The following is a 12429-nucleotide window of genomic DNA, read 5'->3' on the forward strand; positions in this document are numbered from 1 at the left end:
ATAGGTGTCAATCAAGATTCAGGGGTACCTACAGAGGGTTTAGTATCCATAGGCCTGACCCACGTTATGTACACACAGACGACCCAGGGGTAGTGACTTCTTATAGTGTTGGGAAGTTGTGCCTAGAATGGCTGAAAACCTCAACACTATTACAGGTGAAACAACACTTGTCCCTTCTATCAGAAAACGTGGATCTTAGTGATTTCTTACTGGGTTCCAAGAAACCACGTAAAAAAAGCTTCTTATATGCCATCTACAATGAACTGTGGAAAGTCTCCCAACAGGATGCTGCTGAGAGGTTACGTGAAATTGACAGGATTAACCTAGAAAAGGCCCTGGCTGTGGTAGACAATGGTATGATCACATTTTCTTCAAGTATTTATTCACTAGGCAACATAGTGTCCTCGGCAATTGACATAATGGAACAAGATTTGTTTATTCTACAACATGGGCAATCTCAATTGTGCTCCATTATGCTGAAATCATTGCATTCTGGCTACGTGCCATGGTGGTACATTAACAGCAAAAATTTGTTCTCGGCTTACAATCTGGCTGACAGAGGGTTGACCATAGCACAAAGAGTTGCAAAGTACACCATGCTGCTCACTGAAAATCTTGAGAAGTTACCTTTCACAGTAGCAGAGTCGCAATCTACTGAAATGTTAATTCATGGCCATATCACACTGCCAATCATGACATTTCAGTTCCATTACTGCCTTAGATACATCCAAGCAGGCAGGTATGAAGCGTTAGGTGAGGGGTGCATACAGGAAACCTTGGAGTTACCGTATAGATATAGGTGCAGAAATATGGACACTGAAGTTTTCTTAAGTGGTACTGACTGCAGGAAGGCTTTATGAGGGTCTTTAGTGTGCAAAGAAGTATCACTTCATGGAATGTGTAATGCGTCAAAAGAGAACTTATCTTTCTACTTGAAAGGCTCCCCAGCTGCAGTGATTCATCCAGTTTTTTAATTGCTTTTGAATGTAAGTTATTTAATGCTGAATGATCAAGGCTGTTGTTAAATGGCGCCAGGCATCGCATATCTAGTCACAGTAAACTTCAGGGTTGTTTGCTGTAAGCAAGTATTGTTTCCTCAAGCTCGCACAGTTAAGAAGACACCCTTGTGGCCTTCATTAAATGTTTCCAGTATGAGGTTTGATTAGCTGAGCAGATAGAAAGCCATGTTGTTTCAACAAAATGTGGCCTTAACGTCAGCCCGAGAGACTTTTGACCTCCAGGTTGCAAGGTCTTCAGCAGAGATACAGGCCCTGATCCGTACGAACTTCCCGATCCATTGAGGAGAAATGGTTCATCGTATCTTTAACATGTCTGATACGAGTGGGATTGTACACTTAATTGGAGACTTGGATCAGGTCTCTTAAACACCTTTCAGACCATCTTCGGAGTAATTCCAGCTTTCATACACTCTGTTCTTGGAAGCGTTTTTGGAGGGCTTCCTTTGGTCCTGCAATCAGTAGCGGGTAACCTGATTTTAATCTGTTACCTCTGTACCTCTGTTACCAATATCCCTTCCTGTTGTAAGGGATATTGGCTCTGCTCAAGAGGTACAGGCATCAGTTTCAGGCATTCAGGCATCTAATTCTTCCCCGGCGGCTGCTGTGGAAACCAGAGATGAACATCAACATGATACTGGAAGTTCTGTAGGGATTGCCACCTGCGGATACATTGTTCAGCGATGTTGAGTCTTCAGCGCAGGAGTCATAAACAATCTGGCCTCTCCTGTGCGGGGATCTAATTGACAACTTTTAATCATCTACCAAATTGAAGGTCGAACACTGACTTTGTTTTATTTTTTTCGTGCTCTGCTTTAATTGAGGGTAATGGCTTTCAAGATACTCAGTGTAATGATAACTACTCATACAAGTTCAGAGGACCTTTTGAATGCTTTTAGGGAAAATGACTTTCTTTTTACGGACACTTTTTACAGTCTTTTCAAGACGCTTTTTTGTATTTTTTTATAAAAGATTCTTTCTTTTACTGGCCCTAGCTTTATCATTAATTACTGACCCTGTTGACCTTTTGATGAAGAGTGGGTGTCATGTCCTTTAGGCTAGTCCTTTCATGTATACCCCTTTTTACATACATTGTCCAATCCACATGACAATAACGATTCCAAACAGGTGACCTTTTACCTAGTAGCTTGCTCCTGTCTCTTCGACACCAGGCTCTTAGTATTCTATCATAATTCCTGTATCTGACGAACATAAACATGTCCCCAGGCATGACAGAATTATTCTGTGTGATTGTTTTCAAAACAGTTATGATTGTTTTCGAAGCATTTATGATTGCTTTAAAAACATATTGCTTCTAGAAGAAACCCTGGAGTGACCACTCTAGTATATATAAGATCCTTACTTCCCCCTGCAAATTAGAGGAGAATTCCTTCCAAGTTGACACAGGGTCCTGCATGCTGAATCTCCGACACAAAGCGGTCTGACATCCCTGGCGGGGTGTCATCTTCAGAACAGAGACGGGGTCCTTCATTCTCAACCATCAGGTAAGGGGGCTGGTTCATCCCTACGGGTTTCTTGGCTACTTACCAACATACACGCATATACATTCTACGCATGCAGATCTAGTCTAGGCACATTTAGGCAAATTACTTAGTGCGCACATTTTAGGAATATGCAAGTGCTACTGAGCTGCTTATGTTCACTTTATTAGTACTATGGTAGAAGTGTATCTACTATTTACTATATTGGTGCTTGCAATCTCTTTTGTATGCTTCTGTCTCCTGATTGTGCAGCACATATGTTTTACACAAGACTGACGCTTGAGCAATAAATACTTATTGAAAACGTCCTAATCGCCATCTTGTGTATTTCTTGAGAATAAGCAAGCAGGAGTGACTGAGCGAAAAGCACTGTACTGTTTTCCACGATCCCTGAGGAATCAGGGTTGTCATGTTGAGTGGTTGCCAGGAACTACCTACACCACTGTAGAATACGGGGGGGTGGTAGTGGCACTGTAGAGCTAGCCAGTGCCTAATTTGTAAAAGGAGAAGTGCCGGGGCCCTCGTCTGGAAGCCACTGCAGCTTGCACCTCACATAACCCATGCCAGCTGCCAATGACAGTACATACACACCTTCTAACCTTCACACTTCTACAAGTGTGACAAGTCAGACTTTTCCAGGCCCCCAAAGCCCGAAGAATGGCTTGGTAGGCAGGTATTAGTCATAGTTAATGTAAATTGAACAAATAAACTGTTGTTGTTGTGTTCATACCTGAATTAGCATAACAGCGCCACCATGTGGCAGACTGTTATAGCCCTGGTGCTAACAATAAGGTGCCGGTGCGGAGCACTGGAAAGCACCGGCTCAAATTAAGCACTGGAGCTAGCTGGTCTAACGGCTGACATATCCTGTGGGGGTGTCCAGAGTCGGTTTGGACACCAAGCCTTCAGTTTAGGTCATCAAAAACTCACAGGTCCTGGGGAATTCCTAGGAACTACACAACACCCGTGGCTGTTAATAAACTGTGTCCACTTTCCTCCTCAACACATTCCAGTACATACCTGTTTTTGAAAACGACATTATCTTGTTTCAGAATTATCAAACCTCAAATATGCAAATTGTCATCTAGAATGGCCTATGTGACAGCTGCATGCAGACAAACATTACTTCAGAGTGCAAGTCTGATTCACTGTATGAGGACCAAAGAGCAATGTTACTAGATGAATGCATCTGCAGGCTAAAGGGTCTTGAAGGCACCAGGTGTTTTTGTCCTTGGTCAGTGCGAAGTAAATCATTTTATTTGTCTCAATTTCCTTTCAAAGCTAAGATAAGATAAGAAAGTTAGAATTTAAAAAATTGCTTATCAACAACACAGGACTACCTGAGAGCAACTATTTCCTGGAGAGATGCAGGGTTTTGAGTGACATGTTAGTGATCATGAGCAAGGCTTCATCTCCTACTGTAAAAAGGTTTTTTTTTTTTTGTAGTAATATTGAAATGTTTTAGTCTCAAATGCAGTTGAATTGGTTCTGATGTAGATTGGTATTGTTTTTTTGCATTTCATATGGCGTGAACTTGACCTGAAGGCACTGGAGCGCTTTACATGAGCACCAGTTTCATTACTGGAATGTAGGTCAAGTCCTTAAGGAGGCAGTTAATTGATCTCTTGGTGTAGTGAATATGGGGCCTATCATTGCCTTTGTGGAGGATGTTTCTCTAATGAGGCACTGATAAATGTCTTTTGTTCCTCTCTAGAATCATCCTTGAGCTCTCCACTCTTTAATTTCTATGTGATTGCTTGGGCTACCATGATCTGCAGTTTTGGTTTCCAAGTTGTGTCGTAAACAGACAACACTCAGCTCATTGTAGCCATTTCCAGTGAGCTGACATTTTGTTGGGATAGGTTTAAGCAGTGAGCTGACATCTTGTCAAGATAGGTTTAAGCAATGTTTAATCTTAGTCTCCTTTTGGATGAACGGCAATTGTCTAAAACTTTGACAACTCAACAACTATGGACCACAAATTGGTGGCCTAACGGGCTTGGTTCCCCTCCCCTCCCCCACCCAGTCTTAATCGGCCAAAAGCCTTAGAATGACGTTTAACAATCAGCTATCCTTCAAGCATCAAATTATCACCGCTGCTGCATTTTGCTTCAGCATGATAAAACTTTAAGAGAAGTGATTAGGTTCCTCCCACAGATTGCTAGGAAAATTGTGGTACACGCACTAATCACTTCAAGAATGGACTATTATAAAACTCTTTATTTAGATTTCCCTCTCAATCTCACCCAGAAACTACAGTTAGATCAAAATGAAGCAGCCAAGCTGCCAGGCTGTTACTCAATCTCCCTAAAACATATTTTATCTCGTCCAAATTTAAGGACAATTACCGGTTTCATATAGGAAAGAGATTACAATTTAAAAGCCATTTCTTAGTTACTGTGCTTTTTGCAAAAGTGGTCCATGTAGCCTCCAAAATGTAATCACTTCTTATTCTCCCTGGCCCCTCAACAACACTGAGATCCTCCAATTATGGTTGCTTGCTCACTCCTAAATATTGTTTAAACCAGAGAGGAATTTGTGCCTTTGGAGTCCTAGGAGCTAATCAGTGGAAACAACAACTGCCAAGATTGAGAACCATCCCCAACTGATGAAGATTCCTGAAAGAATTAAAACTTGGCTAGTTATAGCACCCTAATTGTCCTTTTTTTCAAATGAGTTAACAACAGGTCCCACTGCCTGGAAACCCATCTCTTGGATATTAGTTGCACTTTTGAAATCTTTCTTACATTACATTCTAGACCATTGCTTTTAGTCTAATGTGACCTTCTAGACAGAAATCCACCTTATGCTAATGAGTCTTGGTCCTACTCAAATAGGAACAAACACGCCCAATCTGCCAGTCAGGTCCCATCCAGATCGGAACGCAAGCATACCCTAGAACTGCTTTGACATACTTAGGTCTTGACAGTAAGGTATAGCTTGAGTCCTATGGCACAGTGAGCACAAGACCAATGTCTGGTCATACCCATCACACATATGGCATCTACTGCAAAAGCAACAATTGATTTAATTAATCTCAGTCACTGGCAATCTCTCATGCCGCATTTCAGGCCATAGTTTTCACCCACTGTGCCATGCTAGACAGAGACCTACCTCATGCAAATCAGTGTTGGTTCTGATCCAACAGGAACTGCTTAGCCCGATCTGCCAGGCCAGGTCCCCTGCAGATGGGATCACAAACAACCCCAGGCCAGTTTTGACCTACTTAGATCTTGTTTGTGAGATATAGAGCACAGGACCAACGTCTAGGCATACCCGTCACACTGAGGGAATCTACCACAAAAACAAAAAGGTGATGATAAAAAAGCTTGAAATAATCTCATCTACTGGTGATTGCACAAGGCCACATTCCAGACAATCGTTTTTTACCCTCTGTGCCATTCTAAACAGAGACCTGCATTGTGCAAATCAGTCTTGGTTCCGCTCCAAAAGGTACAGTCCAGTCATAACTGCGAGGCTAGTTCCTGTCCATGTAGATTTTGACCTACTTAGGTCTTGTCAGTGAGATTTAGCGTGAGTCCTATGATACAGTCAGCAAGGGACCCATGTCTGGGCATGTCCAGACATGGATACAGTTCAGGGCCTGTGCTCTCTGCACTATTTAAACCAAACTGCACCTGACTGAAGAACTCCAACTAGGGCGAAACCGGTATTGGGTTACTTGTGTTCCAGTTCAGAAAGGACCTGGCCTGGCTGTTTGCCTACACTGTTCCCATTGGAGTAATACCAAGGTGGGTCTGCATATGGCTAGGTTTAATCTGAGGTGGCATAGTCAGGAAAAAACAATTGATGCAGCCTGAGTAATTACCAGTGACTGAGATCAATCCAAGCACTCCACCCATCACTTTTTTGCTTACTTCAGGACAGTGCCCCAAGTGTGACAGGTTTGCCGAGATGTGAGTCCCATTATTATTGTGCCCCTGAAACCAAGCAGCACCCATCTGGAACACCCCAACTAGGTTGAAACTGGTCTTAGGTTGCTTGTGTTTCATTTCAGAGAAGACCTGGTTTGTCAGCTCAGGTAGGGCTGGTTCTATTGAAGTTGGACCAGGTCTGAATTCCATATGGCTTGATGTAATCTGAAGTGGCTGAGATTAATTCAAGCATGCCAACCATCTTTTTATTGTTTACCCCAGTCATCTGCAAATCAAGAAAACAATCCAGTGTGTGCACAGACTCGTCGATTGAGTCCATACAAATACAGCACGGTTTTGCAAGTCATAAATAATGACGTGACAGATCTGTCCATCAAATCATTGAATCGATCAGTTTCTCACCTTTAGATCCGGGGAATCCTGGTATTCCAGCAATACCTTGTTCGCCCTTTGCTCCTGTTAATAAACACAATGAAAACATAACCTTTATCCAGGGCTCGTTGTTTCCACGTTACATTCCTGCATCAAAATACTGCAAGGGGAGGAGAGGCCTCTTGCTTTCGTTGTTTTAATGAGTTCAGTCCGAACCAATATCTAATAAGGAGTGAAGCTTGGTAGTAAGAATGCTAAGTAAGTTTATGTGCTAAGTAACATCTATTATTTGCAGAGCTTTACTGACGGTTTAAAAATAAGTCTTATCATGAACCTGGGTGGCCCATAAAGAGTATCTTCTATTTTACCATACCTATACATATGTGAAAACACATGTAACGCTTATATAAGACAATGCCAATAATTAGCAGCAGCTTACTTCATATAAAATAGAATTTTAAATCGCCTGTAAGTTTACACTGCACCGCTGATAGGATCTATTCTCAAAACATAAAAAAAAAATTGGGGGCATATTTGCAACAGGCAGCGATAATTATCACTGACCTTGTATACCGCATTTTTTTCTATCGCTGAAATATTTCGCCAGGCTAGCGTTGTATTAACAATGCTTAGCGCCATGGCGATGTATATTCCAGCAATAGCGCCCTTTTCCATGGAACATCGCTGGTTTTCCAGTGATGGTCCAACTAAAACGGTGATATGCTTGATGATACGACCCTGGGGTCGTATCACATGAATCCACCTCACATGTTAGGTATGCCTTAGTCAAGAATTCCTGTGTTAAGGCATACTTAGCACGATTAAAATAATCGCTGCCCGCATTGTAAATATCGCGATGCTGCCTTCGCGATATTTACCCATGTTGTTTCCACAGACACGCCTACTTTGCATCTCATTAGCGATGCGAAGTTAGGCGTGCTGGAAACGGGAGCAAAATCAGCAAAACACGCGATAGCTTGTCTTTGTTGATAAGGCGATAAAAGTATCGCTGCTTTTCGGCCGAAAGCAGCCACAAAAGCGTCGATAATTTTTTATCGCCACATTGTTAATAAGTCACCAGCAGCGGGTATTAAAAATGATATTTAAATTCCATTCCACAATCACTAGCAATGCCAGCACTTTCAGAATAAATTGTAAATGGCTGATAAGATCGTGTTAGAAATACCCAGCAATAGCCTCTTCTTTCTTACTCAGTTACACAGTATTATTCGGGGACGGGATACAAACACAAGTGACAACAAAGTTGAAAAGGAATTACCAGTGGGGGGAAAGGGGGGGGGGGCTGGGGATGAGTTTTTGGAATTTGACTAACAACAGGCTAGGTAATATTAAAGAAATAAATAAACAAAACCACTTACTTTGCGTTCGCCGTCGGCAATGTGGTGAGCGCAAAGTAAGTGGTTTTATTTATTTATTTATTTAATATCACCTATCACGTCATCTGTCGAATTCCACCACCGTCCATCCCACCCTGCCCCACTGCTCTTACCTGTGCGGGATGCTAATGTGAATTACCCCACTCAAGTAGCCGATTAATCAAGCTGACCATGGAAGAGGGGAGGGGACGGTATGGAAGGGAATTTGGGCTAGATGTACGACCTATTTTACTGGTCACAAACAGCCCATTGGGCCGTTTTGCGACCAATAAAATGCCTTTTCCTATGTACCAAACCTATTACCTACTCGCAAAACAGGGTTTGTGAGTCGCTATTAGGAAGGGGTGTGTAAAGGGCGTCCCTTCTTACTAGCAAGTTGCACTGGTATGTATGAATGTTTTGCGACTGGGAATACGGTCGCAAAACATTCACAAATTATCACCAATTTGAAATTGAGGGTAAGCCATTTGTAAACGAATGTGAATGGGGGCGCCAACATTTTTTCAGAGCAGGCAGTGATCCCACGGACTACTGCTCACTGTAAAAAAAGAAATAGAGAAAACTTTGCATTTTTATTTTTTAAATGCATCCCGTTTTCCATTATGGAAAACGGGATGCATTTAAAAAATAAATTTAAAAACTGCTCTATTTAAAAAAGCACTCACAGACATGGTGGTCCGCTGAACCCTGCAGGCCACAATCCCTGTGAGTGCCAGCCATAGCCAATGGGTCACAATTTGCGACCTACCTCATGCATATTAATGAGGCAGGTCCATTGCGACCCATTAGGGAATCGCAAACAGTTTCTGAGACACTGTTGTACATCAGGTTTTGTGACTTGCAAATTGCGAGTTACTAAAAATCGCAATTTGCAAATCGCAAAACCTGAAGGTCGTACATGTGGCCTGACGTTTTGGATTACATTTTATTTAAATGTTCAAACAGGCTTCTACACAGATTGAAATACAAATACAGTTAAACCTCAAAATAAATTGCATGGGGCTATTAACCTATTGCAAATATAGGTACACAAATTTCTGAAGAACTTCGTGTTAGAAAAACCCGCATTGCATAGAGCAATAGCCTCTTCTACTAAGTCCATAGGGTAATAGTACTGGTTTTAAGAGATAAATAAGGCAGATATAATGTGGCAATAAAGAACCGATACAAACAACAAGGAAGGACGTTTCTTACCGGGTAGTTCATCATCTACATTCCAAACTACCAAGGGCCTCATTACAAGAAAAGGTGGTAATTATCGCACCTGGTAAATAACAATACCCTGGGGTTCATTATTGATAGGGGGCGATAAATAGCACCTATTATAAGTTAATGGGGAATAACATGCAGATTTTTGTGTTAAAAATATGGTACGGTAAATACCGTACACATTTTTTTGGGCAGGTTCAGATGCATTGAATAAATCCATCTCATAATTTGGTCAGGTGCGCAAACAGAAGTTTACGCATGGGACGGAATTAACTGCCCAACTTGTAATCAGGGCCCAAGTCTATCTAACTTCCATGCTGTGACTATGGGTGTGCGTAACTCGCATAATTACCTCTACCATCAATACACATAATTACCACAAAATTACTCTGAATTATTCATAACTAGGCAAGGAGCATAATCCAGCATTTAGTGCTAGTGTCTTATCACAAAACACATTCTCATGTCTAAAATAGACCAGAGGATGCAGTGTGCTCTAAGAAAATAGTGCTAAATGCAACAATACACCAATAGCAGCAGCCAGAAGCTGCTCATGCTCTCTAAGGTTTGTTGTTTGTTTGCTCCTGCGGTAGGATTTTTGCCCCACATTTCTCTTAATTACTTGAGCAGGAGCAATTGCGTAATTTCAGTATTTTACATCACAAGAGTAATGGGTAGTTACTGAAATTACTCTGGCGTAATTAGAATTACTCCCAGGCCTTATTTATATGTCTAAATCGAAACCAGATGCACCTACTTCTCATCCTTTATCTCTGTGATCCAGGTGTACTGCACCTCTTTGCACTTACATAGTATGTTTTTAGATTCGTCAGGGTTCCATAATCGTCAGCACCACTCAATAGTTTAATATATTTTTCTTTTTGAAAAAACATTTTTTTAATGATTTTAACCACACTACTCCCACACATGGTACAAAACAGATGGCCAGGCAAAGCAAAGTCACAACAATACACATTAGAATGACTGTTAAAGATCCATGACGTTTCATGCACAATCGATAATGACAAAGCGACACCCTGAGACAGCACCCAGGCTCCCCATCCCTCCTGCCATCAATCAACTGCGAAGGCACCATGTCCTCCCCCATAGACAAATGGCCTGGTTGTACAGGGTTCCAACAGTATCCCCCATGACTGGACCACCCTTCCATTATCATATGATGTTTCTGGGAGCACCCTCTTGCTAAATAGACTGGGCGTTCCAAGCTTAGGAACTGATCCATACCTATGGTCCATCTGAGGACACATTGGACCTTTTTGTCTTTACACACGCGTGTTATGTCCCGCTTGGTGACACCAGTAAGCACAACCAAAGCAACACCTTCTGGTATCTGTTTCCCTCTATATCTCCTGCTATGTGTAAGGAATTCTGTGTAGGTATTCTCCAGCCCAGTATTCCTTCCAAAGTTCCCAGCACCCTCTTTTCAAAAAGGGAATAGGACCAAGCAGTGCCAGAACGTGAGCAACTGATCTGTGGAAATATGGATTTTTCTGGTCAGTTATGTCCCCTATCTTGGACCCCAACGGTTCCATGTGCATGTCACAAGTACATGTATGTTCCCTCCAGTTCCAGTTATGAAGACGCAAATACATGTGCGTCCACCGTCAACATGTCCTTTGACAGATCCGCCATGTATAGGCCGGATATCCCATTCCTAAATATGAAAGGCCATCGGCTTTATATGGTTCACTTATGCCACTTTTCAGTCCAGGCAAGTAGGCCCTGATTCTGTCATCAAAACTCCTCTTGCCTTCTGCCTCTGAAAGCTCCAGCCCGAGCCTGCATCTGTGACCATGAACTTTGTCTCATTCTCTGCGCGGCTCACGAAGCCTGACATCAGCTTACTCTCTGCCAAGAACTGTATTTCACCTTCGAATTATCTGCCTCCCCCTCAGCCGATGCATTCCTGCCTAGTAGTTTAAGTAAACATTCTTCCAGTTACCAAGCAAAAAGGCCCATCTTCTCTGTCCTCATGCAAGTAATTCATAGCCCTGTTACCATGGAATATTCCTACCCCCTCGCATTCAGTGTAGACACTTAGACGCTTGTACACGCACGCACAGTCAGTATAGAATAGATTCTGTCCGAGAGTCCCTCTTTTATGGATAACATAGTTCTTTAAACATAGGATGTTAGATATGATTTGGGATTAGGTTGACTTGACCCCCCAGACTTCTCGTCTCCACATATAGAGCTAAATGTCAAGTCCCCGTCACCCCCTAGTTACACGTCAATTACACGTCATACTGCTGCGCGCGCATCAATGCCAAGTATTATCTTATAGATCCACCTATGTATTACATCATAACCAATCATGTTCCTTTTTACTCATTATTACACCCATTTTCGGTTACGCAGACCAAACGTCAATGTCCTTATCAATTGTTACGCCTACTGTATTCACTTCATTATAATGTATGTACTATAAAAGTTACTTCTTGTCAATAAAGTATGTACTTCACTTCCTGAATCCCCGTGGTGATGGAACTTGAAGCATCCGATTATAATCGATTATTGGAATAAAGCCCATTCCGAAACTCTAATATCACGGATTCTGCCTCTCATTTTTACTGAGCTATTTTATAATGTTTCTGTATCAAATTCAGTCCCGGTAAAGGAATTTTTATTTACCACATGATGGCGCCCGAACAGGGACACTTTCTCATCTCACGCGCCGGCGGTGCGTTGCAGGCCCGGTCTCCTGCCACAGCTGGACGGACAATAACGCGTACCAGCAGGATTTCCTGTATCTCCCTCCGGTCAAGCGGGGGCGACTGAGACTGCGATCAACACCCAGACGAGGCGGTGAGAAGTGCGAAGTATCCCGACCAGAGCCTAGCTGAGAGAGCAAGATCCGAGGTATACAGAGACCCACCAGTCCGAAGTCAAGCCCAGTGTCCGACGAGTCGAGTCGAGTCGAGTCCAGTCCGGTTCAAGTTCAAGTTACTGAGGCCTTCCGTTTCCGAAGCTACCCGGTGAGTACCATTGCTGGGGAGGCATTTCTGACGTGCACATA

General features: G+C 42.5%; 1 protein-coding gene across 1 annotated transcript in view; it reads right to left on the reverse strand.

Annotated features, from left to right (window-relative positions):
- The window catches only part of LOC146868573 (ficolin-2-like), a 134266-nt gene that overhangs the window by 85148 nt on the left and 36689 nt on the right, over positions 1 to 12429 (reverse strand). Inside the window, exon 5 of the mRNA XM_085611394.1 lies at positions 6817 to 6870. Coding sequence (XP_085467520.1) covers positions 6817 to 6870 — 54 coding nt within the window. The remainder of the gene's footprint in view (positions 1 to 6816; positions 6871 to 12429) is intronic.

The sequence above is a fragment of the Triturus cristatus genome, chromosome 1_2 (genome assembly GCF_964204655.1).
Source record: "Triturus cristatus chromosome 1_2, aTriCri1.1, whole genome shotgun sequence".
NCBI lineage: Eukaryota > Metazoa > Chordata > Amphibia > Caudata > Salamandridae > Triturus > Triturus cristatus.